This window comes from Pseudorca crassidens, chromosome 1, assembly GCF_039906515.1.
Source record: "Pseudorca crassidens isolate mPseCra1 chromosome 1, mPseCra1.hap1, whole genome shotgun sequence".
NCBI classification, from domain to species: domain Eukaryota; kingdom Metazoa; phylum Chordata; class Mammalia; order Artiodactyla; family Delphinidae; genus Pseudorca; species Pseudorca crassidens.
The window spans coordinates 111,341,910-111,369,737 of NC_090296.1; the positions used below are offsets into that span (position 1 = coordinate 111,341,910).

A 27,828-nucleotide genomic window follows, 5' to 3' on the forward strand; every position below is an offset into this window, starting at 1 on the left:
GTCGCCCCCTTGGGAAAGTACATATCTGGGATCAGCAGGCGGCTGTGCGCTCGCACTCCGGATCGGCCTCCCCACCGCGCTCTTGCCTCCCCGCTCCCGCCGCCGCAGCCCCAGGGCCGCTCGCCGCCGCCACCATGGACGCCATCAAGAAGAAGATGCAGATGCTCAAGCTCGACAAGGAGAACGCCTTGGATCGAGCGGAGCAGGCGGAGGCCGATAAGAAGGCGGCGGAGGACAGGAGCAAGCAGGTCTGCCTGCGCCTTTCCGGCCCTGCGCCGGCCGGTCGCCCGCGCTCTGCCCGCCGGGGGCCCCAGAGCCCCGGGACCCGGGCCTCGCACCCCTTCCCGGCCCCTCACTCCGAGGACTCGGGGAGCCACCCCACTCCAGGGCGTCTGAGAAGGGAGAAGGGAAGAACGAGACTGGCTTATTCTAACTTTTTCTCTCGTCTGGGGACGCTTATTTCCCTTTTCTGGTTCCCAGAGCCCGCGAAGTCCCTTCAAGTCCTAGAGGCACTTGATTCTCAGGATGAGAAATCAGTTTTGGATTCGGGGGCAGGGGAGAGGAGGAGGGTTGAAGGGAATCAAGTCCAGAAAGTGTTAGAAGTTCTTCTGGACTTTTTGACTGGGGAGTATAAAACATTCAACTGGGAAGGGGGGACGCGAGGGAGGGGGGAGGGACAGTCACACAGTTTATTCCTAAAAACAAAGATGGACAGACTAGAGAGTACGGCGGGCCGGGGAGACGGGGGCGTTTTTCTGCACCCCCAAGTTGTGGGCTTGAGCCCGCTGAGACCTCCGCAGGAGTCTCGCCCCGGGGGCTGGGGTGGGGTGCGGAGTGGGCTCCGCGCGAGAGGAGGGTTACCTAGGGACCCTTGAACCCCAACTCGGCGGCGCCTCACACCCGAAGGGCCCCAGCCAACTCGGTGCCCGTGTTTTGTGTGTGTGTGTGTGTGTGTGTGTGTGTGTGTGTGTAACACCCGGTCCGTGCCGGCCGGCCGCGCCCGCCCGCCGCCGCCCCCCAGCTCGAGGAGGACATAGCGGCCAAGGAGAAGCTGCTGCGGGCGTCGGAGGACGAGCGGGACCGGGTGCTGGAGGAGCTGCACAAGGCAGAGGACAGCCTCCTGGCCGCCGATGAGGCCGCCGCCAAGGTACCCTGGGCGCGCGGCGCGGCGCACGAATGGCTAACTGTCTCTCTCTCTCTCCCTCCCTGTCTTTCCCTTTCTCTCTCCCGCTGTCCCTGTCCTTCTGGCTCTGTGCACCCACACCCCTCCCCTGCGGGATCACGCTGCCTGCTGCACCCCCCCTCCCGTCCCCGTCCCCCACGGCCAACTCCCAGCTGGAAGATGAGCTGGTGTCGCTGCAAAAGAAACTCAAGGGCACCGAAGATGAACTGGACAAATACTCCGAGGCTCTCAAAGATGCCCAGGAGAAGCTGGAGCTGGCGGAGAAAAAGGCCACCGACGTAAGTGCACGCACACACTGCCTCCCTCACCTCCTGCCCTGGTGGCCGCTCTGGGGTCACCACAGGGGCCAGAGAGCAATGGAGGAGGGTCACCTCCTCTTGCTGGAAACCCGCACACAGCCTGCCGTGGCCCAGAGCACTGGATGCTGCCTCCGACTGCTACTGCACACATTCATTTTTATTTCATCCATTCCTCTTTCTTTTTCTCCTTCTTTCCCCCACCCCTGGGGGTGGAGGGGGGTGGGTGAGAAGCTGGAAGAATACAGTAACTGAAATTGGACTCTGGAGGTGAACCCTGCTCCATGGTGGCAGAAAACCTCCGAGGTGTCATCACCGAGGTTTGTGCAAACAGAATGCCTAGTTTTCTCCACTTTCTTTCCTTTTGCCATCTCTGGTGGGTGGCAAGGCCTGGTTTTCGGTGGTGGGTCTAGTCAGGACACAGACTAGAGATGGCACTGAAAAAATGGCATGGTGCTACTTAGAAGGCTAAGCTTGATGGTGGGCCACAGAAACACTTGAGGCCTCCTTACTCACTAGGGAAGCTTAATCCAGCCCTTAAGATCTGCCTGGGAAGACGATATTTGCTTGGGTCTGCAGTCTGAGGGCACCAGATCCAGAAAGTAAGCTGGGAGTTATATATAGCTCAGTGCTTTATATGGTATAGTGAGCTAGCTGCCCCCGACTCTCCTGCTCACCCCACCCCAACCTGTCAGCCGCTGACAACCACCACATAGTTTCAAGGATGATGCACGCACCACAAAAGCTCTGCCAGCATTTTGTCCACTGCCCTCTGGAATCCTTTTAGCCGAAGAGCTTGCCTCTTCTGCTGCATGAGTCAAGACAAGCATTAGATTTCCAGAGGACCGACTTCGTTTCACACCATTCTAGAAGCTAATTAAGCCTAGAGGCCCAATTAGGAAAGAATTCGTTGGGAAGTTGGTAACTATTTCAAGAATGTATGAGCACCAGGGAAACCTATGCCCAGAAAGTTGAACTACCAAGTGCAGCAGCAGAATTTTTTGTATGAGAGTAAAGTGTAAATTGCTGGAGGATCTGGGTCTTGAAATCAGTAAGGCTTTCTGTGACATGAAAGGCACAAAATGTAATCTCCGAGTGTGCTTTGTAAATGAGGGATCCAGACACAGGACATTTAGAATCTGACAAAAAGAAAGTTTCAGTGAAAAGCAAGGTCCCTGGAAAGGGGGTTCAGGGAACACTGATTTAGGTAAAATATTTAAGTTACAAACTGCCTGGCTTTAGAAAAAGAGCCCAAAAAACGCATATAACTCTGCGCCAGTTTTGTGTAATGTAGATCAGATGTCTGCTCCGTATATGGTTAAATGGAGGATGTCTGTCTCCCCGAAATTCTCCAGCAGGACGTTTATTTAGCTTTTTCAAAAGAGCCGCTGATAGATCAAGGAGAGATATTCCTTATAAGGAAAAGAATGCAGAGAATTTGAAAATAGCCCAGTAAGACTGAAAGCAAGAGAAGGAGAAAAATCTACTACGATCTTAAGGGGAAAAAAATCATAATTATTGTAACTATGTGGTTCTATCATGTCTTTATTGAAAAGTCTTGTTTAATGGTGCATTGGAATGAGGTGAGGCAGAAGTGGCAAAGAGCATATTTAAAGCCAGCTCGGTGGGGGAGGGCGGAGCCAGGAGGAGAGGGAGGTTTTTGAAGCTGTGTTCTTTTCTTTCCACTGGAAAATTATCCCTAATATGGTACACTTTTTTTTTTTTTGGTAGTATATTGATCATCTTCCCCTTTAAGACATTTTAGGTTGTTTGGAATCTGTAGGGATGTGCAAGACATTTGTGAAGAAATGCTATATTTAGAGTGATTCCTAGCTAGTAAAAATAGTGAAGACTTGAGGAGGAAGAGACAGATGTCACTAGAGAAAGGTAGGAGAGAGGTCAACTTCCTGAGGTAGAATTGTATTAGGACATTGCACTATTACTCACCAATGTAAAACAGTTTCACATTTTTCTACTACTAAAAACATTTTTCTATTAATTTACCAACACACTTTACAGATCCTATTCCAGAAATGGGCTCTTCCTAGCTTGAAAGGTTGTAACTTGCAAGGTCGGATCTCTGATGGTTTTGTTTTGAATTTTTTGTCTTCCCTCCACATAAGTGAGGCTGAAGGGGATCAAGTGCTCCATTTTCTCTCTGGCCCAACCCCTTCCCCAATAACTGTGATGTCTCTGACATCTGCAGTATGTAAGTCTTTATTCCCTGTAGGTCTTTGCTTTCTAAATCAGTGATTCTCAACCTTACCTAAACAATCACCTAGGATGGTTTTAAAACTTAAAATCCAGGCTGTACCCCAGGCCAATTAGAATCTCTGGGAGTGGAATGCAGGCATTAGTATTTGTTAAATACCCAGGTGATTCCAATGTGCAGCCAAGGCTGAGAACAACTGTCCTAAACTCTTGTATAATGACATCAGTGTGAAAATGAACTCACCTGAAACTGACTTTCCCAGATGTTTGAAAAGCAGGACATTAAGTCACTAGTTGGCTGCTTAGAGCATTTGCACCTGTCCAGCAGTTTCTGCTTCTCCTGGAGGCTCCCAGATGCCCCCTTCTCCCACCCTCAAAGTTGGAGGCCCCCAGTCTGTACTCTTAGGGAAGCAGTTGTGACCTCCCTCCTGACTAGATGAACTGTGTGGAAACAAAGCTAGAGGCTCCACCTACAGGATGTGAGGGCCCATGCTGGGCTTTGTGAGAGTCTCAGCAGAGGGAGGCTGTGAGAAAGTCCATAGCAAATGAGTCAGAAAAGCAAGGCGCTTCCTCATTAGGGCTTTGGCGTAGGAGGGGGTTGTCAAGTGTGTTTTCTTTTTCTTCATTATTCCCACACTTAAACACATAGGAACTGACTTGAAGGGCCTTCTGTGGGAAAGGTGAGGAAAGAAAGCTGTGAGACTTAGAAGACATTTAAAAACGTAGCCGAAGGGGAGAATTGGCAGAGGGTGGTTCCCAAAGATTGCGTCCGCTTTGGTTTTCATCCAGCTGTAGCCAGACCCTCTCATAGGGTTCTGTAGCCTTCCTTGGTGTGCCTTTTAAGACATCTCAGTCCGGCCCAGAATTGGTCAGATTCCAGAAGATCTCAGAGGCTGATCTAAAACCAGAGAAGGTTGTAACTAGAAGGGACCCTTGAGATGATTGTTTTTGTGGAAAGGAAAGTAAGTCCCAGATAGGCTGGCGGGCTTGAGGTCCCACAGCTGGTTATAGGCCGTAGCCTGACTCTTCAGACAGTGCCTGTGTATTTATTAACTAAAGCTATCATTTTAACTATGTACAAGGTATTGTGCTTAGTGCTTTCTGTCATTTCATAATCCTCACAGCAATCCTATGAGAAACGTACTACTATTAACCGTGCTTTTACAGATAAAGTCAAGTTGTTTTCCGTCACACAACCAGGAGAGAACCAAAAGCCAGATTCTAACCTAGGGAGACAGCATTTAGGAGGTTTAACCTCTATGCAATACGTTAGTGGTTTTCCCTTCATGAGTTTGGAGGGAAGGAGAGTTGTGGTTAGGATCTTGTGTTCTGGGGTTCTTTACATCGAGGAACAATCCCTTTGGGGGTACATTCAAGCCCCAAACCCCTCGCTCGGCTTCTCTCCTTCCTGGGCATGGGAAACTGGCAGTCCCGAGCGGAGCGCTCCCGCCGCCAACAGGCGGCACCGTCGCCCTTTGCAGCCAAATCCGTTACTCGGGTTCCCCACGGCGCAGGGGAGGGGCGCTGGGAGTCGAAGTAACACCCTCGGCGCGTTGGCCACCCTCCCGCTCACCAGGTGCCCCGGCAGCCTGCGCGCAGCGCCTGTCAGCCCCGCGGCCGCGAGCATGCGCGGTGCCTCCCGCGGTTGGAGAATTCCCGGGGTCCGCGGCGCGCGCCCCGCCCCGCCCTCTGGGCCCGCCCCCGGCTCTCGCGCACCCGCCTGCGGTTCGCCTGCGCAGCCTAGGAGGTCGCGACTTCCGGGCTGTGCCTGGGCCGCAGGGCGCGCTGCCGTGGCGCGCCGCGGCCTGGGCGGGGTGGCCGGGTTGTCGGAGTGCGGCAGCAGCAGCGGCGGCAGGAGCGCAGCAGCCGGCCTCTCCCGGGGCAGTCCGCCAGCCTGCCGGCCCGCCGCCGCCCGGCACAATGGCGGGGAGCAGTTCGCTGGAGGCGGTGCGGAGGAAGATTCGGAGCCTGCAGGAGCAGGCGGACGCCGCGGAGGAGCGCGCGGGCAGCCTGCAGCGCGAGCTGGACTACGAGAGGAAGCTGAGGGAGACCGTAAGGGACCCACCCATCACCCATCCCCGGAGGCGCCTTCTCCCCAGTCGGCCCCACCTAGCCCTGCAGGGCCCCCCGGAGCCCACCTTCCCCCGCCACCCCTCCCCCCGCCTCGGGGCGCACCTGGGCCCGCAGGTGTCGGGCTCTGGGGAGGGGCGCTGCCCGTTCACTTCAGCCCTTTTCATCTCGCTGGTCTAAAGAACCGAGGGAGAGTTAGTGGTGTTGAGAAGGTTCTGGAAGCAGCTCTTTCCCAGAAGGAACTCTATGTCTGGGGTGTTCGCGTTCGGCCCGGCGTCTCGGGTCCCCCGGCATGTGCCCTTTGCGCTGCTGGTATTATTTACTCGGAGAGTGGGGACGGAAGAGGTCCCTTCTTTTGGAAATCCGTTCTTTTGGGAAGGGCGCTAACAGGTCATGTCTGAGGCATTGTCTGGCTTTGGGGCCCGGGGATGCTAAACTCCCCCATCCCTGTTTAGCCTTGGTTTCTTGAAAGCCTGTTTCTCTGGGGGTGGTTGAGACACTGACAGCGCGTGTTCTGACTTAGTATGCGGCCCTTTGCCCTTCCCTTTCTTAACCATCCCTCCTCCCAAGTTCTCCTGTACAGGTAGATGTTCCTTTGTTACCGAGTCTCGAAAAAGTTGGCCAAATAGCTACGATTATTGGGTGTTTTCTCCCGCCGGCTTCCCCTCCCCCACGTTGAGTGTAATACCTGGCTTCCTTCCTTTCCACTAAGGCAAATGCATCCAGCACACCGGAACAGGATTTCAGAGGTAGTTAAGGCATTTGCTGTTTGTTGATTTTTGAGTGTGTGTGTGTGTGTGTGTGTTAAATCAGGATACTCAAACACCTTGGGAATTTTATGACAAGCGCTCATGTGGGGTCCTTCTGTGATTAATAGAGGCGTATTCTGAGTTGAGAGGTGTATGTAATGGCATTATGGCTGGCTGCAGAAGCTATGAGACCTGTTTTGCATAAAATACTTAGAAGCAAATGGGTCCTCTTGAAAGGAAGGCCTAACTAGATGAAGTTTCAGATAAAATAGGCAGGAACCAGGAAATCAATAGGCAAAAGATCATTTTCTGTAGAGGACAAGACAGCAGCGGTCCCATGGATGTCTCTCAATTTGGCCAGGCAATGAATGAATTCCGACTCCCTCTCTGGCTCGCAGTTGTCCTTGAACCATTAGAACCAATAGAACATGATGGATAAGAACAAGAACTCTGGGCCCAGGCCGCTAGGTTTTGAATCATTTAACTTCTCAGTCCCTCGACCGTAAAATGTGGGTAATGGTAGTACCTGCCTGTTGTGAGGATGAAAAGTGTGTGTAAAGAAGTTGCAATGGTGCTTAGCACACTAGAGTAAGTGCCTTGCATCAGCTGGTATTAGAACTGCTCCACACTCAGCATCGCTCATTGCTCCTTTGCTTTCAGTTCACCAGCTATCAAAGGGTCTTAAAGATGGGCTGCTCATTTCACTACATCTTAAAACACTCCACTTCAATGCTTCTAATCAATTTTTTTTTTCTTTTTTCAACTTGAACGGAGAGAGGACACAGGCAGGCTGGAAGGAATGTTTGGTGGGTCGAAGTGGTATTAGTGGTGGAAGTCAGTAGAACTCCCCTCCCCCTGCTAAGAGAGGGAATATGTGGTCCTGTACAGGAAAGCCTCTTATGGACTGTTGGCCTGGTGATCGATATTAGACACAGAAGATAAATTTTATGAAGGGCACATTGTTACTATTTTGCTCACCTTCTCTTTTGGGCTTAGTTTTTATGACAGTACTCTTCCTGGGCCAGTTGGGTAAAGATAATGCTTTCGTTCTTTTCAAAGCTTTATATTAAAAGTGGTTTAGCTTCAAAAATTTTTAAGTGATTTTTGAAAATAGTCCATCCGGATGATTGGATGGGCACAGAACTTTTTATGACGGCAACTTGAGGACTGGGTCAGACCACTGAAGAAAGAATTTCAGATTGAGAGGTGTTCCTAACTTATGAAACTGGAACTTAAAGGTAGCTAATTGAAGGTGGTTTCTTGGTAGTTGTCAGGCATAGCTGTGAGTTAAGCTAGCAGTCACAGTTTCTCTTGGCAGCAAGGATAAAAATTTAGTGACAAAGTCATGAGCCACTGCAAAAAATATTTGGAGAGTTGGCCCTAATTCACATTCTCAAAGATTCAGACAGGCTGTAGTTAATTGGCCCTATTACAACCAGCACTTAACTTTGGAAAAAGCAACCATCCCTTTTTTTTATACTGGTTTGTTTTTCCAAGGTGTGTGGGCCCTTCAAAATTTTGGAATGAGGCTACTTTGCTTGGTGTAATGGTTGACTCCAGGTCTTGTGACCCACTAGGGTTTTGTTTGTCTTTTGTCCTTATCAAAGAGGGAGCAGGAAGAAGGCAGTCTGCCTTCCTTCTTTCTGGATGGTACTCAGCAAACAAGGGCACTTAACAGTTGCAGCCTGTAGGTTCTTAATTGGTAACTTCATTAAATCACAGGAAAAACCAATTTACAAAAATTCCCAGCCCCTCCCCTCCTTAGAGTTGGTAAATATTTCTGAAAACAGGAATCTAAAAGTGCATTTTGTGTCCCCATCGCCCCCCCCCCCCCGCCAGGGTGGCAGTAGCTGGAGTGTACATATACTCTGGCTTTCTGCTTTCATGTATAGGCAAGGCGAAGGCACTACAATACCCTGTTCACATCCCTTCTCACTCATTACACAAAAATGCCTCGTGAGTTACAGGCTTTGCTGCAATAGAGAGATTGTTTTTAACTCTTATCCATGGGAGTGCCCCTTAATGTCATCCGTGTTTTTTTCCCCTTTCCTTACCATATAAGGGCAGAAGCTTAACTTGGCTATAGGGACTTGGGTCTTACACAGTAAACTGGGTGAAACTTTCTCTGTACATCTACAGTTCGCATGAAATAAAAAGGCCTGACCTTTGATCATCCCATGCAGTACTCCAGTTCAGGTAGGACTTTGAACATACATTCCAGAGGATTTATTTTTAGGATATAATATTATTCTCCTACAATTATTTCTTCTTAATTGTCCTCACAGAAATACTTGTTTTTAAAGTAAAAATCATTGCTATTTTTAAATTGCCTTTAGTTATATTGGCTAGAACACCTGGATTTCATGAAAATCTAGGCCCTGTAAAAGTTCTCTTTCAAGTCAGACTTGGAGTAACATTTTGCTATATTGTGTGGGCGTGCCCTTGATATCTATTGTAGTTTCTTAGGTAGCTGGTACCTTGTGGAAGGGATTGGGGGGCACATGCAGCTCTAAGACACACGTGTAGAGCACCTGGTGGTTGTTTAACAACAGATCTGCAGGAAGACAGTTGGTAACCTTTACTAATATAGCAGTCTCTTTTCTGAGTAGTTCATTACATGTTGGGACCCAATAGCACTTTTGAAACGAAAGAAACTAGCATCCCAAAGACTTCACCAGCAGTGTCAACACATGAGCTGTCGTTAGAAGCTAACCCAGTACACGTGGGTGACTTCCATGCCTGGAAATAATTTGCGTCTGGGGTCTTGACCCTTCCCAAATGCCTTGTTATTTATATCTGCTTTTTAAATAACAGATGGTCATGTGTCTGTAGGGTTTGTACTGACAGGCAACAGCCAGTTAAGTCTTAAGTAAACTGCCCAGGTGCTGTGATGGAAAGAACCTTAGAAAATATCTAAATAAGCCTCAGAACTCAGAGAATACATACCGGGGATAAAAGCTAGTGCAGGTGAGAGATGTGGGCCTTTTGAACATAGAGCATAATCCACCCCCCGCCCCCACCAAAAAAAAAGTGAAAATAAGGGTGTCCTTAATTAATTTATGGAATTGAGTATATCTTGAATTCTAGAGAACCAAACTAAGTTGTGATCAGACCAGTATGGTGAGGCCTGAGAAGCCAGTGAGAGCCCAGGTTTTTCCCGGGGGAAGCTTATATAGAGATCGATACACCCCAGACACTGCTTTCAGATCTGGGCTGTTACCTACAAGCACCTTTGCCCATCCTGCTCTGAAACCTCTGGGGCAGCAGGCGTTGGTTTCTGGGGTTGAGAACAAATGCTCTGTGTCCTTGTGTGAGCTGGTACCGCCCTGGTGTTACTTGATGATGTTTTCAATTTTATACGACACCTTTTTTCCAAATGGATTGAGAGGACTTGTTTAGCGGATGATATTCAGTACAGTAACCGTTTTTCTAGTCCTGGTTAGGTTCTTTCGCTGAAGGCCTTTTTTCAGGTAGGGGGTTGGAGTCAGGGTGGCTGTAGAGAACCTGCTGCTCTGACGTCAGAAAGCAGAAAGACTCCATAGGTGAGAACCACCAGTTCCAGGGCTTCCATGAGGCTCCAGGAGGCCTTGAGAAGGGAGGCAGGCATGCCAGCACGTTGAGGACCAGGGGACTTTGGTGCTAGTCTTACCTGCCGCTGATGGCTGTGACCTGAACATGTCAAAGATCCCTCCCTCTTCCTATTTTCTCTTCTACAAAGAGCTAGATGAGTGGTTCCCACAGGATTTTCCAGCTTCTTTGGATGGTGGGTGGGGTAGGGGGGGGGTGCTTTTTTATAGTGCAGATTCCTGTCCTCCTTTCTGACCTCTTGAATCAGAATCTCTAGGGATGGGGCCTAGAAATTTGTTTTGTTTTTGTTTCTTTTTTTAAATTTTTGGCTGCATTGGGTCTTTGTTGCTGCGCGCAGGCTTTCTCTAGTTGCAGCCAGCGGGGGCTGCTCTTCGTTGCTGTGCATGGGCTTCTCATTGTGGTGGCTTCTCTTGTTGCAGAGCACGGGCTCTAGGCACACGGGCTCAGTAGTTGTGGCGCACGGGCTTAGTTGCTCCGCGGCATGTGGGATCTTCCCGGACCAGGGCTCGAACCATGTCCCCTGCATTGGCAGGTAGATTCTTAACCACTGAACCACCAGGAAAGCCCGGAAATTTGTATTTTTAATATGCATCTCCTGGTGAATTTGGACACCCAGCCAGTTGTGGGAACTGCTGGACAATGCCTAGGGACCCCTCCAGCTAAACATCTTAGACCCCGTTTTGTGGACCACCCACAGGTCTGTTCTCTGTGTTGCCCCTGTCCTGGCTCCTAGAACAGGTCTCCATTACCAGTTGTTGTTCTGGTGCCGTATACGAGGCCTATTGACTGGTATTTCCGTAGGGCACAACCCCTAATGTAGGTTCTACAAAATGCTCCTGGGGAAAAGGAGTTAATGACATTTATAAAACAGTATCCAGAGCTAAGGGAAAGAACGGTTAGAGTGGAAGCAAGAAGAGGGAAGAGGGAAGAGGGAAGATTTGGATTGATGGGCGTCCCTCTCAGGTAGGGAGATCTTTCGTGCAGAGGCAGGAACGAACATGGGGTGCTGTCTCCTTACTCTCTGATGCCCCAGGTGTGTGGGAGGCCAGGGACCTGGACTGGCCTGGCACCTGGAGGGTTCTTTCCCCGGAGTATAAACAGTCTCCCCTCTGTGAGTCCAAAGTCCTTGAGGTTGGGGCCCAGATCAAAAACAGAACAGGAAGCTTAGAGTGTGGTGGCTACAGAAATTGTTTTGAAAATCTTGTTGACATTTCTCTGGCTGCAGCACCTATAACAAGGATATTTAAGAAAAGGGGGAAAAATACTTCTGAGTACATGACCTAGACACTCTGCTGAGGTTTTTTTGTTGGTGGTGTTTTGGAGGGTGGTTTTTGTTTTGCTTTTCATTTTAGTTTTCAGCTTTCAGGGTTGCTTGCTTGTTTTCCCCCATTCATGAAATGAATAGAATTTTACTAGAAATGGAAAATATAGAAAAGAAATCTGACCTGATCCCAAAGTATACCCTTAATGTATACCTCCTTCCGGTTTCGTTTTGTTTTGTTTTTTACATGGGGCTAAAAACTTTAGAAAGTTTCCATACTTAAGAAATGTGTTATCCCTATTACCCTCATCCCTCCTCCAAAAAACTCCCAACATTCACCTGCCAGACCTGGTGGAGCCCATTACTAGCTGTGTACCTGCAGTGATCTACTTTGTGGGCCAGTGCAACTGTTAACTGACCTCGGATTCATTTCACATTTTCCCCTGCTCCCTGCCTCCAACAGCCAATTATTACTACATAGTTAATTTTGTGTGTGTGTGTGTGGTACGTGGACCTCTCACTGTTGTGGCCTCTCCTGTTGCAGAGCACAGGCTCTGGACGCGCAGGCTTAGTGGCCGTGGCTCACGGGCCCAGCCGCTCCGCGGCATGTGGCATCTTCCCGGTCCAGGACACGAACCCATGTCCCCTGCATCAGCAGGTGGACTCTCAACCACTGCGCCACCAGGGAAGCCCCATAGTTAATTTTTGAAGCGATAAAAGTGTATTTGCATGTTTTTATAAAAAGTCCTTCACCATGATTGTAGATGCCCTAATCACCTCTCTTTCCCAGAGAGAACTTGACTTTTAAAATTTTACAAATCTAGATGAGCAAAGAGCAGAATGTTCTCGTGTTCCTTTACTTCAAGGCCATAATCGTAGACTCTAACTACATGTGCATTTCAAACTGTGTATCATGGGTCCAGAAACTAAAAAAGTTGCTTTTGTTTAAATTAGGTTGGTTTTACTCATTTTGTTCAGTAGACCTTTACTGAGCCCATACTGTGTGCAGTGAATTGTGATTCCTTGCACATAAGAAGCTTACAGTTGAGTAAGGAAGACAGGACTGTAGGTAGAGAGCTAGCATAGTCCCAAAGTGCATGTTGTAGTTTTTAGAAAACTTCCAAGTGTCCTAAAAACCCCATCACCCCAGGAAAAGCACACATTCAGAGTGGATGAGGAAACAGTACCAGATTAACAAATTCTGTCTTTCACTTACGTGCATAATGTTTAAACAGCCATCAATGCAAGTGTATGTAATGGACCGGTCCAGGCTTGCAAGTGTGCTGAGGCTTATAGTAACAAATGCTCATAACTGTAGGTAACCATTGTATCTCCCAAAAAGAAACATCTTATTTCAGAGATAGATACCAAGTAAAAACAGTATCTGTACTGCTTTTCTTCTAAGGAGTTTGAAGCTCTTTTTGTAGCAACCTTGACTTGTGAGAAATTCCTGTAGGCGTATGTCACAAACGCTTGGGAAATTTGTCTTGGCCCTCTTCCAGTGTGACCAGTTATTCTAAAGGGGTGCTGAAGGGCAGGGGGCTTGCTGGGTTTTGCTGTGTCTCTGTATGGTGTATATTTTAGAACCACTGAATTTAAAAATATTTTAGTTCCTAAAATATTTCATAAAGCCCCTTTGAGAACACAATCAGCAGAAAGGAGAATTGAGACTCCCGAGTCCGAGTCCTCGCTGTGCTGCTCTCGTCTTGTGTGACTGAGCCTGGGTAAGTCCCATCGCCTCTGTCCACACCTCAGGCCCCACCGAGTGAGGTGGCTGTGATGAAGCTCCCCCTTAATAGGCAGGTAAAGCCAGCGTGTTGAAATCCGTGGAGGAAGAGAACCAAGGGAGAGAGTGTTGCTGATGGTCGCTTTGTCCGATGAGGATGATGTGTGTGGATCTGCATATACCCCAAGGTGGACATTCACTGGGTATGTCAATGGATGAACGTATCCGACAACTCCAGAGTTGACCAGGGCTTGTAACGCACTTTAGGGTGGCTCACCACAGGGCCCAGGCTTCCCATCTGGAACCAGTGTTTCAGCCCCTCCTGAAGGCACTACCCTCACTTTCTCTCCGACACTGAAACGCCTTTCACTCTCTCTATCCAGGCTGAAGCCGACGTAGCTTCTCTGAACAGACGCATCCAGCTGGTTGAGGAAGAGTTGGATCGTGCCCAGGAGCGTCTGGCAACAGCTCTGCAGAAGCTGGAGGAGGCCGAGAAGGCAGCAGACGAGAGTGAGAGGTGAGGACCCCTCGTCCAGCCCACCTGTTAGCACAGCCTTTCCTCCTGGTGGAACGGGAGGGCTTCTCTGATCTTGGGCCTCTAAGAATTTTACAGTACCTTGGTGGCACTATTTCCTGACTTGATCCAGGTGCAACTAATGGTTTTGTTCATTTAACATTAGTGGGACACCTTTGTGCAAAGCACTGTTTTAAACCCCAAGGTTACAAATAAGAAAAAGACGCCATTCCTGCTCTCTTAGAGCTCACCACCCAGCGAGGGAGATGGACGTGTAAACGGGAGGTTTTAGGGATGTGTTTTGGTTCTTTAATTCCTACTGACCATGGAGCAGTTATGCATTTTTTTTAAAAAGATGACTTTATTTAAAAATATACCAAGGAAGCCGCATAGCACAGGGAGATCAGCTCGGTGCTTTGTGACCACCTAGAGGGGTGGGATAGGGAGGGTGGGAGGGAGGGAGACGCAAGAGGGAAGAGATACGGGAACATGTGTATGTATAGCTGATTCACTTTGTTATAAAGCAGAAAGTAACACACCATTGTAAAGCAATTATACTCCAATAAAGATGTTAAAAAACATGAAATATACCAAGGAGGCTTAGGCCGAGGTAAATACAGTATGGGCTGTCAGTTGTCAAAGAGCCCAAGAAATGAGAGGAAGAGAAAGCACAGATAAAACAGAAATACGATCCACAAAAGTAAATTGTTTTGGACTTAGTAAAGCCGATAAGACACACGTGCATAGGTAAGTACAGTGAGATCTGCATGTCTGCTGAGCATGCTCCCACTATGACCTGGCTCTACCTGACTTAGTACCCCAAGATTCAGCCTTGTGGTAGTAAAGGAAAACCAGGGCCATATCAGCCATCGTGTATTCCACCAGGCATTTTCTCTCATGTTCAACTGCTCAAGTTATTGTACTCATATTACTTGGAAGCACTCCAAGAAAGACTCCACAAGACTAGAGAGAGTTCTGCCCTTCGAGGGATGACAAAGTATTGTGATGTCTCAGACACTGGCAGTGTGTTTCTGCGCTGTGACCTGGGCAGGTGCATGCAGTCAGTCATTTTGTCCATTTCTCCGTCTTTGAGGTGCATTTCTGCCCCCTGCCACCATGGATAAAGAATGATTTCAGACTTTAGGATTAAAGAAGCTCTTTAGCTGAAGTTTTCAGCTCATTATTCACTGTTGATTATTGATTCTTTTCTAATCAAGAGTTTTGGAATTCTTAAAGATGACTCATCATCTCTTACAGTGTACATATAACCAATGGTTTTGTGGCTGGCTTCTTCCTGAAATACACTTGTTAGTGAACCTGAAAGGAAGGCAGTCTGGCAGTGTTAGACATTGGAGTAAAAAGGTATTTAGAGATCATTTACTCCAGTCCCCTGGTTTTACAGATGAGAAGACTAGGGTTCAGAGACTGGTATGGCCTGCCCGAACTCTCAAAGAGAATTTATGGCCGAGCCAAGATGCAGGTCTCCTAAAATACACTGTAGTGCTTCATTTAAAAAAAAAAAAAGTGACTTATTTATCTTACTGCCTAGTTAGATTTTGGTAAACGAATCCCGTTTTAACATAATTTGTTATTGCATAAATCTGTAATATAGGTCAATTAACATTTTCTAAAACTTACCACCATGCTGAAGGATCCAAACGTATACATTAGCATAGAAGATGGTGTTGGTCCTGCCTCTCAACACCTCTATTATGAGTTTTATTATAGGCAAAACTCAGTTTCTTCTCTAAAATATAGGTCAACCCACATGAAATTGCCATTTTTGCAGGTCCGATGTGGTCAAATACCAGCAATTTCATTTGCTTCAATCTAATACTTACATTTGTGGCTAAAGGGGTAAGAACAGCTACTTTCTTTGTGGGAGGGAAGTACATGAAGATAAGTTTGCTTTCGTTCTAACTTTGGTCCATTTTTAAGCTGAAGCTTCCCACCAGAAAAGGGCAGAAGTCCCATTATTTATATAGCAGGTAAAGCTTGTTGACCTTCCCATGCCTCCCACATTCAAACAGGATCCTCACATGGTACCTTTCATTTCACATTAGCTGCCTGGACAGTGTCAACAGTACCAAAAGTGTAACCTTTCATTCAGAATAAACAGAGAGAGGGAAGTGTATGTCTTTTCTGCCTTCAGCTCTAGAAAGTCTTGTTTCATGGTTTGGAAGATAAAAGTAGCTCTGTGCTCTGTTTCGGTCTGTCAGTTACACGGAGCCTCACAAACCACTGTGGTGCAGGGTGAGTTCGTGGAGGTCGCCTCTAAATCTTGGGCCTTCCTGCATGTTATCCTTTTCAGAGGCATGAAAGTCATTGAAAGCCGAGCTCAAAAGGACGAGGAGAAAATGGAAATTCAGGAGATCCAGCTGAAAGAGGCCAAGCACATCGCTGAGGATGCCGACCGCAAGTATGAAGAGGTCAGATCCTGGGGCCCAAGGCCTTGTGGACTCCCAGCCGCGGGGGCCCAGGAGCGGGGGAGCAGTGTACAGCCTTGCGTTCTTCAGTGAAACCATCTGCTTCCTTAGCAGAAATGGGTGGTTTTGAGAAGCAGAGTTCCTTTGTCCCCAGAAAACGGTTCTCAATTTTGATCTGCTAGGGGATCAGTTGCACTGGGAAAGACCAAAGCTTTTTTTGTGCCCCCATGCCTCCTCCCACCCCCCGCCCCAAACACACACACACAAAGACCAGGACAAAAGTTCTCTGGTCAGGAGAAGGGAGAGTTGGGCCTCTTGTGTTTTGTGGAAGGGACCTCTCATGCTGTCACCACACAAGCAGTTCTCCCTAGTGTGATTCACCTGGCACAGCCCAGTTCAGTGTAGAGACACAGACCATGCACTTGCTCCCTAGATTCATGGAGGCCTTTCTGTCTGTCCTCCTCTCTCCTCAAGGTTCACAGGTGAATCACCTCCTGGTCATGCCCCATGAAAGCAACCTCCTGTGTGATAACAGAGCCCACATGACTGTGTTAAGGTTTTAGTTTTTCCCTTAATGTACTATGGCTATCATGAAACAGCACTGACTCTTCGTCATCATCATCTCCCATCTCCAGGTTACACTATGCCCACTAATTTTGAAATGCTTCCTAGGATCCCTTCTCTCTGGTCCTTTCTTCCACTGACCTCATTAGTCACCTCAGCAGCTTCTCATGTCAGCCTCTCTTGCTGTTTCTGTTGGCATTTGTAGCCTGCTGCACACAGAGGGAGTCGAGGTACAGAGCTCTAGATGGATGGAGTTCTCAGGATTATTTTCAGTCTTGCAGCCCCGCCTTTTCAGCATAAAAGGCGTATATCTCATCACACTGCTAGTTTGGAGATTGTGAACTTCATCTCTCTCCCTCCTTCCACGCTTGGTCTGGCTGCTATGTAACTATACAGGCCTCACCTAGGTAGGACTAAAGATGAGCCAGCCCACCCATAACTAGCCACGCTGGGTCTTGGTGAGCAGAAGCCTCTGGCCTCCTCTCCATGGGCACGCCTGGTGGAGAGTCGCTTCTCTCCAGTGCACGGGAAAGAGGATCATCTTGTTTGGAGGCAAGGACTCCTAGGGGCTGACGGATCCAGTCCTCACCCCACACCCCTCCTCAGAGCTTGGAAGCCCCATGGTGTGTGTGTTTTGTGTTTGTTCTGCTGCAGGTGGCCCGTAAGCTGGTCATCATTGAGAGTGACCTGGAGCGTGCAGAGGAGCGGGCTGAGCTCTCAGAAGGGTAAGCGGGCCCGGCGCCAGGAGGCTGTGTGTGGGGTGCTGCGGAGCAGTGACTAAACAGCATGACCTTCTGGCAGCTGCACATTTACCTGTTTCAGCTCCGGGCTCCTTAAGTGCTCATTAGACGTGGATGAGCCACGAGTATGGAACACGGAGGACTTGCGTGGGGTGTCTATGTATGAATGCGTGTATCACTGCATGCCTTACCTGCACACTGATTTTGAGAATGGCCTTGTGCATTTCCTGTGTCCACTAACAGCCAAGTTCGACAGCTGGAAGAACAATTAAGAATAATGGATCAGACCTTGAAAGCATTAATGGCTGCAGAGGATAAGGTACTGATGGCTCATGGATGGGTTTTAGGTTTAACTGCAACCCAGGCGTCTTTCAGCTTCCAATGCCTACTGGTTCATTTTTATAACGACTGCACCTTCACTACACCCTCTGCTATCTTATACCTTGCTTTAAGTGCTTTCTTTGGGTCCTTTATACTCCTTTGTTTTTCCTTCATAAATGCTCTTTGGTGCAGCCAAAAAAGAAGCCAAATTATCACACTTCGAGGTTGTTGGATTTTGTCACCCTGCCTTTCTGCTGTGTCGGGAGCAGTGTCCATGGCAAAATTGAGCGTTTTAGTACCTTGATGATTTGGCTACTTTAAGGCAGCCCTTTGTTCTCTAGGACTCGGTTTTCATTTTTTCCCATCCCTCTCCTTTTTCTCTCCTCCTTCCTTTGGCTTGTCTCCCACCCTTTCTACCTCTGATCGAAAACGTTAGCAAATGTGCCGAGCTTGAAGAAGAGTTGAAAACTGTGACGAACAACTTGAAGTCACTGGAGGCTCAGGCTGAGAAGGTAGGCCAGGAGCACGGCGTGGGGGAAAGGCATCTTTAAGAGCTGCTCTAGAGACACCCCCTTTTTCTCTTCTGGGGCCCTGCCAAGGAAAGGAGTAATCCATTAGACACTTTAGCAAATGGCGTCATTTTGAGGCAATTTCCTGATGATTATCAATAACAGATTCTTTTTTTTTTTAATGGAGAATCTATTTTATTTTGAGTATGTGAGTCATCTGTAACAATTTAATTTAAACCAAGTGCCAAATGGATAAGTTATCTTGTTCTTATCCCATGTAAAACAATAGGCAGGAAAACAGAGAATGCATTGTTGTATGCCATTTGATATCAGAGGCTCCATTACCTCCTAAGAGATCCTCAACATCTGTTGGCTGGGCTGACACTTTCGTTGTATTAGAAGACCTCAGTATAGGGTGAACTATGGCCTGACATCTGGAACATTCTTTCTAATTACAGTACTCGCAGAAGGAAGACAAATATGAGGAAGAGATCAAGGTCCTTTCTGACAAGCTGAAGGAGGTAATATTAAGGGTGTTGTGCACAAAGCCAGCTGGATTGAGTTTGTTTTTACGGCACTGTTCAGGGCTTTTTCATTTTCAAGTTAGAATGATCCAGGGATTTTCAGGGGTGGTCTTGGAGAGTGAGCTGTGCTCGCCACCTCTCACTGTGGTGACTGACTGGCAGGTGGTCTCAGACCCCATTCCTGGGTGCCAGGCTTGATTTTCATTCTCTAGTTTCTCTATATTTGTAGCTACTGGAAGCCTAAAACTTCCCAATTCTGATTGAAATAAATTGAATTATTGCAGGCTGAGACTCGGGCCGAGTTTGCGGAGAGGTCAGTAACTAAATTGGAGAAAAGCATTGATGACTTAGAAGGTAAGATCTTAAGTTTTATTTTTAACTTAATCCTTATGGCTGAGTAGTGACCCGGCAAAGTCATTTTCCAATCATTGCGTCCTCCTTGATACACTTCTTTGCTCTTGCACATTCTTCCTGTCTGCCCTTTGGGGTTTTCATTCCGTGGCTCTTAAACTCTCTGTTCACCAGATGACCGTTAGCCACCAGACGGGGCCCATCTCTTTTTGTAACAGCAGATGCCAAGCGGCTCTACTGCACACTCTTCAGAAGTGTGGCAGGTTTATTTCTCACACTGAGTGAGGTGGTCATAGGTGAGAATGACTGGTGTCTTTTCTGTCTTTAAGTGGTATCTCATTATTGCCAGGATGGTATGGATTTGTTTTTAGGCACAACTTATCTTCCCCCAAGTGCGAATTCAGTGTAAGGGTTTGGATTTTTTTTTTTTAAGTTACTAATCATCTTGGCATGTGCTGTGTATCCTGACGGGGATGGAGGGTAATAAGGCACTACACTTTGACATTATACTTCAGCACTTCTCCACTAAGATATTTAGGTTTTATTTTAGTGACACCCTCTCTGTCTCTCAGAAATCCTAAATGTTGAACTCTGAGGCTGTGAAAAAGAAAGAAAAAAATATATAAAATATATGCATCAAAGGCAGAAGTGGCTAGAGAAGGGACTGGAGGTTGGTGCAGATGACAACCAAGCTGGTGGAAAAGAGCAAATGACAAATGGTTGCAGAACAATCTGCCAAATTGCAGCAGAGTATGAAACCTTCATCAGAAGAAGAACTGAGTTGCAGACTTGGCACAGCAACACCATAAAAAGCGTGGCTCTCCTCGCTTTTCAAGCCTCCTGGACCAGCCAGGGCAGCTTGAGTGGGCAGACCACAGGAGTAGTCTGGATGACGCCCAGAAATCCATACCCCCGTGGTCTAGTTTGGTCCGGAAGTCAGTGGTTTCAGGGTGGAGCCAGATAAGGATTACAGACTGTAGTCACAAATTGTTTCTTCAAAACAATGCCCTTGGATATTTTTTCCACTGTTTATAGTGGCAGGTGGCTGACTACTCCAGTGTAATGAAATTATAGCTCTATAAAAGAAAGATGTTCTGTTACCCCTCTCCCAACCAGGAGACAGCCTTGTGTGGTTTCGTTCAGGGTTTAACATGGTTTACTGATACACCTGCCGTATTTGTTATGATTTTCATATTGAGTTTCTTGTTTTATTTTCTAATGGGTTTTGTTCTTTTTGTTTTTGTTTTTGTTTCAATTTTATTAAAAACAAAACGCACGCCTCCTGCATTGGCCACCTGCTGCGGCACCAATTCCTTCATGCATTGCCCTTTTCTTGCTGCTGTGTCGGGATGGTGTCCATGCCACCCTCACTCACCCTCCATCTCTTGATCACTCTCCATGTCCTTGCACCTCTGCCTTCCACTTCCTGGTCATAGACGAGCTGTACGCTCAGAAACTGAAGTACAAAGCCATCAGCGAGGAGCTGGACCACGCTCTCAACGATATGACTTCCATGTAAATGTTCATCCACCCTGCCTGCTCACACCCGTGCCCTCATGCTAATATGATAAATTCGCCACCACTCCCTTCTGTATCTCCAGAATCTCCATCTTTACACCTTTATGCTCACTGTCTTTGCATAATCTAGGATAGTCATTGTTTTTTCACATTCTACTAACATAAAGGCCAAGTAGATTGTCTGTCTATACAAAACCATTTTCCTTTCAGAATCCATTTACTTCACACTGTCTCAGCTAGATTGTTCCCATGAAGCAGTGAACTGGAATATGTGTGACTTGGGCACTGTCCTTTTAGGAAATTAAACTAGGCTCAAGTAGAATTGGTAGGCCACGCAATTGTGCAGGAATTTCCCAAGAAATATCAAAAGGCGGTTTCCTGAGATTCAGTTAAATACAATGTGAACATTTTTCGTAAAAGAAATAATAAATTTAAGGAACCCAACACTGTCAGATGACTGAGGCTCTCAGAGAAGGGAAATTGATCCAGAACAGCATAAAGAATGTTGCTGTAAGAAGTCACATTTTCCTTTTAAGGATTCTAGACAGAAATGAACCCTCTGCCGGGTAGCCAAGCCTTTAATTTTCTGTTTATATAAAAGAATTAACATACAAACACCACAACCTGTGTCAAAGAAATAGAACATAAAACACAGATTGTGTTATATGAGTTTGGGAGTTAATGGCCCAGCTTTTACTACTGCTGGGCAGTAAGAGTGGAGTAGGTAGTCTTAATCTCACGAGGACCTGGAGCATACACGACTAACTTACATATTACTAACCAAACCTGAATGTTAAGCTGGCTCTGCCCCTCTAAATTCTAACCTGGAATGTTTCACAGAGGCTTCCTTTTAATCTCATAAGATGGCATTGAATTCCACATAAGCTGGAAATTTCAGTTTCCTGGCCCACCTGTCATTCCTTTACCCATGCAGAAAAATGGTAGCTTGAAGAGTGTTGACAAGTGCCTGCTGCCTTATAGATTATAGAATCGCCACACTACCCCTTGAGACATGACTGTCACCATGGAAACTAGAGAGAATTCCATCCTCTCTTCCCTCATTTGTAAATGAGGGGATGGATCAGATCATCTGTCTCTCAGTGCTAAAATGTGGTGATTCTATGAGAAAAGCTTTTAGCATTAAGTATGGTTAAATATTCTGAAAGGTGGGTTTAGCTTAAAATATGTTTTTAAGTTCTGTTCATGGGTCTTTTGCAATGAAACTCCCCCAGAAGGGGCTTGTGCTGGCCTCGGGTCCAGACACTGGTGGGCAAGGATAGACATTGTCCTGTAGGTGCGGCTGGCAGGGGGTTTTGCATGTCTGCTTCTGACCTGTGTTTCATATGCTGCTCTCATCTGTTAGTTTAGCTTCCCTGTTTTCCATTGTGCCACTTTTTTCCTTTTTCTCCCACCTTTTCTCTTCATGCAGATAAGTCTCTTTGCTTCACTTCTCGCACGACCCCTTCATCAAGCTGGATGTCCCTCCTCTCTGAGTTCTGCAGTTTGTCTCTTCTCCAGCTGACCCTGGTTCTTTCTTTCCACATCCTGCCTTAGGGCCAGGCACACACTGTGCTTCCTATTGTACAGAAGCTCCTCATTGCAGTGTAAAATAAACACTGTGTAAGCTATTTCTGTTTGCTATTCTTTTTACTTCTTATTTATTGACATTTTAGTTTCAACACTGAATAAAACTCCAAATCTTCATCACACATATGAGGGTTAATTTTTGGCTGCTGCTTTGCTCTTTTTTTTCTCCCCCCCGATTCTGAACATCATACATTAATACCAAAAGACTCTAAAACAGTAGTTCCTTGCGGAACTTTTAAAAAAATACCCATGCCTGGGTCCCTCTCAGAGTTTTGGTTTGCAAGCGTTAGAGTGAGGCCTGGGCATGTGTGTCTTTTTAGGGATTGAGATGGCTCTGGTATGTAGTACGGGTTGAGAACCCGTACTTGTGCTTGTTGGAGCCGGAAGATCTGCCTTGAGCAGTGCCTTCCTCTGCCAGATGTTTAGTTGGGATGTGGTGAGCCCTCTGTGTTGGTGTTTAGATAGTCCTGCTTGGGAGGGTGTGGCTGCCACCCCACATTGCTAGGAACTTACATATCAGAAAAGGTGAAAAGGAATGTGGATTCAAACAGTGTAAGTTGAGGTTATCGTTGATCATCCTTTTACAGCACAAAGAACAGTTAAAGCTTTTTAAAAGTATATTCATTCCTCAGCCACCTTCATTTTGATCATGAAATGACATTCTTAGGTTTAAGGAACATACGATTATGTTCAAGTCAAGATTTATTTTTGTACTCTTAAGCGCATCATGTATTCTTTAGGAGGGGTTGTACTTAAGTAAATCTTTGTAGTAATTAACTTTTTTTTTTTTTTTGTGAACATCTTTAAAGCATAGCCATTAAAGTTGGTTCTTTTTTTTTTACCCCTTAAAAATAGTAGAGGGCTCCCCTGGTGGCGCAGTGGTTGAGAGTCCGCCTGCCGATGCAGGGGACACAGGTTCGTGCCCCAGTCCGGGAAGATCCCACATGCCGCGGAGTGGCTAGGCCCGTGAGCCATGGCCGCTGAGCCTGCGCGTCTGGAGCCTGTGCTCCACAACGGGAGAGGCCACAACAGTGAGAAGCCCGCGTACCGCAAAAAAAAAAAAAAAAAAAAAGTAGAAATTGTTCAGTTATAGTTTATCAGTTATATTTATAAATTCAAAACCAGCAATTAAGTGATTTTTTTTATAACACATCACAAAATTAGAACTTAAAAATGATGTGGACTTTTATTTCTTCATTCCCAATATTTCTCCATCCTCAACAGTCTGGCTATATTTCTCCTGTGTTTTAAATGTGGGTGACCTTCATCTGTTTGTGTATAGTTTTTCTTAGCCTAAGAGTGTTTATATACCCCTGTATTCAAGTAAATTTGGACAAATTGAAAATGTCAGTCACTCTACAAAACCTCAGAAGAGAGTAAAAATACTCTTTTTAAGAGGTAAGTGTATTTAATAATGGTATAGTGGACTTTTAAAAATTTATAATTTAGACAGTGTCTCTCCCTTGAGAGTGTAAAGTCTTCAGTAATTTCTTGTTTATCTTTTCCTAAGGCTTCTTGGGCCTGCTTTTGACTATGATTCCTGCCTTGTTCTTTTAAAATTCAGAGTAATAGAAGTGGGCCCTTCTCTGAGTAACCCTGCTTTCTGCCATAGATAAAATGACAAGTCTGAAAGTTCTGCTGAGCAGATGTTCAGTTAATTTTGGAGGCACATCTGTTTTTTGAAAGCCCTTCTGGAGATTTTCACACTTCCTATAAGTATATTCTACAAGGGGAAATGGGAAACTGATGGATTGGAAGGCAAATCTGGAATAGCCCAAGAAGGTATGGGTGCACAGGAGGTTAAATAGCTTTTTGATTTTATCAAGAAATTGTTGGGGCCCAGGCTTCTAGCTCACAGGGTCAGGCCATATGTAGAGGCAGCTGCTGCAAGAGCCTTGGTTGGACCAAACCCCAAAAGCATTGCTTGGCACTAGACATCCCAGACATTGGGGAGGTAGAACAGGAGGGAAGAATACTTGCAAACATATAAGTGTTCAAGGCACACCAGTTCCATGGCAGCTGAAGTGGAGCAGGTCCAAAGGAGGATGTGGTAGGGACAGCTGTCATTTAAGCTGCATTCACATTGACCCTCTAGATTCTCTGGGATTTCTCCAGAGTTCTTCCATCCCAGTTTGGCTGTACATTGGCTCAGCAGACTAAGACATCCTACCTGCCTTTGGTGGTATCTCCCACGCGATAGTGTGAATGTGCTAGTGGGGTATAGATTTTGCAGCCCTCAAACATGCAAGATACCATGAAAGGTAGGAAGGATGTGGTAAAGAGATGAAGCAGAAATGTTCTTTGCCCTCAGTGAGCTGGCTATCTTGTGGGAAGATAGATGAGGGAAGCAAGTCTGAACTAACAGATGGTGTGCATTTAGAGTCAGCAAGGAATAGAGACAGTGATTCTGACTGGGCGCTCCCTGGAGGAGGTGGCATTTGACTGGGGTTTCGAATATTCAGAAAATTTGGATGGACAAAGAAGACAACGCAGCAGATATTCCAAGCTAGAAAGCACGACGAATATAACGTATTCCCCATCTCCTACCATACATGAGAGAAAATTAAAATAAGAATTGGATCAATTTCCCCACAGACCTGGGGGCTAGAGACGGAACCTTTTTCTTTTCCCCGGGGCATAGGATTATCGCTTTTCAAGATCATTAAGTTAGAGTTTTGTGGGTCTAGGTTGTCACCGTCATTGGAAGCAATAATGTATTCTCCAGCTTTTCATGGTAAGTGCCAGGTTCTTGTCCTTGTTGGGGCATCCCCTGGACCACCAGATACAGACTGACTCTTGCCAAGTGAGCAGATTACATGCCCGAGTGTAAAATGCTTTTCACACTGGTCTCCATGTGGCTGTTTGAGATTTTATTCATTTTATACACGTCCATCTAGCACCAGAGAATGCCATCCTCTTCAGAAGGTCAGCAGTTAAATTTTAAGTCAGTTTTGAGTGGAGATAAATGCTTGTTCTTTTGCTGTTTGAGTAGGGTAACACGCCCTGTATCTAGGCTGGACGAGAGTTCAGAATTTGCACCCTGTATCACAGCAACTAGGGGAGGGGCAGTGAGCTCAGTTCTGCTGTTAATGCAGCGGCGGTAGCCCCTCTTGGTGCTACCTGAAAGGAAAGCCAGCCCTGGGAGTGGAGATGAAAGGGGTTCCAGGGAGAGGTGAGCAGAAATGGGCAGGTTGAGGTTTTGCAGGAAGCTCTCAGCTGAACCCTAGCAAGGAGTGGGCTCGCCTCCAGCCCTGCCCCTGTTCCTGAGGCTGTTTCCAGAAGCTGCATTCAGCCCGGTTTACACAGTGGTTTTACTGAGATGCATGAGGAACATACCCTCTCTCTGTCCTCCTCCTCGAATCCTGCTGCTCTCTTTCCCTCCTGTCCTTCCAAGAGAGGCGTCCTGGCTCTCCCTAAGTCTGCCAGGCCTTTTCCATCCGCCCTTCCTGGGCACAGGACAGCTGACCACAGGGTAAGGGTAACCTGTTCAGCAAGTGACTGGCGCCCGAGGTACCTCTGTGTTCTGTCTGTGAGCTCCCTCTCACCAACTCCAGCTAACCTCTCTTCCTTCTGCCTCTTCTCTTCTGCTAACCTGCTTGCTGACCTGTACAGACGAACTCTACCAGCAACTTGAGCAAAACCGCCGCCTAACTAACCAACTAAAGCTGGCCCTGAATGAGGATTAAACTTAAGTGGGAGAGAACCTGGGCTGAATTCTAGGAACGCAGCCCATGGGCAGGAAATCTAAGACTGTCATACCTTCACCTAATAGGGTTGAAAACGATTCCTTTCTGCAGAATTGAACATGAATCAGTTGAAAGGCTGGCCTTGCCTGCATTTTCCTCTCATATCTGGAATAATTAAGTTCTCTTTAATCCCCAAACCACTTTTATGGTAAAATTACATCTGTGTATATGGATCAATGTTTATAATCAATTCAGCACTCATCTTTGCAAGAGCAGGTCCTCTTGTTTGAGCTGATACATAATGAGGACCAAAAAAATGTTTTCTATTTCCTACAGAGAACTGAGTCTTGCTTTAAGTTAGAAAGCCAAAGCAGAGGGGTGTGTATGGGTATAAGTATATATATATATTATATATAGGATGTGATATATATAATATATATTCCTATTACATATTCATATTTCTAACTTCTAAGTATCTGGTATAGTGTTTGAAATATGATTACCTATGCTTGGGCAAAATAGCTTTTGAAAACAGGAGTTCATGTCAGAAGTCCCTGATTGTCTGAAAGGTATGCTTTTTATTCAATCTAACAGTGTTGTTGGATTCTGGTGAGAATGTCATGCTAATAATAAATAGAGCACTGTGAAAATAATAATAAGAACGTCCTACTGGAGTGTGCATGAAACGTGTTGGTAATTTTTTTTTAATGAGTAACAGAAATAAATCATTGAAAAAGTTGTCAGAAAGCCTATTTACGTCATCTTTGTTTTCTGTGAGACTGTGTTACAACACAACTCTCAGACCTTAACTGCCTGTAACTCAGAAACGTCTGCTGTTAACTTCAGTGCTGCAAGCACCTCTCCCTGTTCCCACGGCACATGACCAGTGAACCTTCACCAACCCCACCTGCATTTTGTCCTCAGTGGATTGTTGGTGGAGGTTCACCTGGCCACTCTGTGAGAACCTGCTGTGCCTGTAGTTCCTTCGGGTCCAAGACAGCTTCCCCTTCGTAGGTCCTTGTCTGGAAATGAGTAATGTCTTACGAGCATGCCTGGCCCTAATCATCTCATCCTGTGTTTGTGATTGATGTTTGCCTGCCTAAATGTACAAACCACCACTGTGTCCAAAGCGCAGCTATTCATGACTTAATTTTCTAATCCCACCACAGAGAAAGTGGCTCATGCCAAAGAAGAAAACCTTAGTATGCACCAGATGCTGGATCAGACTTTACTGGAGTTAAACAACATGTGAAAACCTCCTTAGCTGCGACCACATTCTTTCATGTTGTTTTTGTTTTTTGTTTTGTTTTGTTTTTAAACACCATGCTTACCATGAAACCCCTTAAATGCATTTTTATTTACTTTTACCACTGTCACAGATACATCCACAAAGTACCAGCTAGATCAGGGGTGGGAAAGACACACACACACAGGCAAGCCCGTGTCAAGGCGACAATGATTTAAATGTGCCATTTCCCAAGTTGACGTTGCCACACTTCGTAGAGAGTAGCAACACAGTATGCTTAGTCCAGGAATCCTTGCTGAAGCAGAAAGATTTTCACTCAAAGTGCCAATGATACATGAACAGGAAGATTAATGTTGGAAACACAATCAGGTGTGGATTGGTGCTACTTTAAACAAAAGGTCCCACTGTGGTCTTTCATTCAATATTGTACAATTTAGAATTCTGTCCAACACTAATTTATTTTGTCTTGGGTTTAATGAAGAGGTGAGACTACGGATCCTGTCTGGCAGAATTCACTAAAGCCAAGGGTTTGTAAGCCAACGTGCTCTTCTAAGGCTTCTGTTTTCTTTTAATTGGCACATTTGCAGTTCGTTACAGCTCGTGGGATAGCACGCGATGTGGATTTCCACCATGTTCAAGTGAAAGATTTAGGCACCACGTACAATGGTGAAGAAAAAACATTGTCTTAAGAGTTATAACTGTATGGAAACCTTGTATAATGATATGGAATAAATGCACATTGTAGGACATTTTCTAAA

The 27,828-nt window shown here is 46.4% G+C and overlaps 1 protein-coding gene across 22 annotated transcripts; it reads left to right on the forward strand.

Annotated features, from left to right (window-relative positions):
- TPM1 (tropomyosin 1) lies at positions 1-27,828 on the forward strand. Of its 22 annotated transcripts, none has more exons than XM_067749534.1 (10): positions 14-248; positions 1,022-1,147; positions 1,336-1,461; positions 13,468-13,601; positions 15,910-16,027; positions 17,243-17,313; positions 17,572-17,647; positions 18,617-18,679; positions 18,967-19,036; positions 20,470-20,552. In XM_067749534.1, exons 1-10 carry the CDS (start codon positions 135-137, stop codon positions 20,550-20,552), a joined length of 981 nt encoding a protein of 326 aa, XP_067605635.1. In that variant the 5' UTR covers positions 14-134. The 22 variants fall into 22 exon arrangements, with proteins under 22 accessions (XP_067605562.1, XP_067605523.1, XP_067605512.1 ...); XM_067749526.1 differs by lacking the exons at positions 17,572-17,647; positions 20,470-20,552 and adding exons at positions 18,086-18,161; positions 26,994-27,828 and having other exon boundaries at positions 32-248; XM_067749363.1 differs by lacking the exons at positions 1,336-1,461; positions 17,572-17,647 and adding exons at positions 18,086-18,161; positions 21,981-22,179 and having other exon boundaries at positions 33-248; positions 20,470-20,548.

Coding starts and splice junctions, on each gene's coding strand:
- TPM1 (XM_067749534.1), top strand. CDS start 135: ATGGACGCCATCAAGAAGAAGATGCAGATGCTCAAGCTCGACAAGGAG. Junction 18,680..18,966: donor TTTCTGACAAGCTGAAGGAG/GTAATATTAAGG, acceptor GAATTATTGCAG/GCTGAGACTCGGGCCGAGTT. Junction 19,037..20,469: donor AAGCATTGATGACTTAGAAG/GTAAGATCTTAA, acceptor TCCTGGTCATAG/ACGAGCTGTACGCTCAGAAA.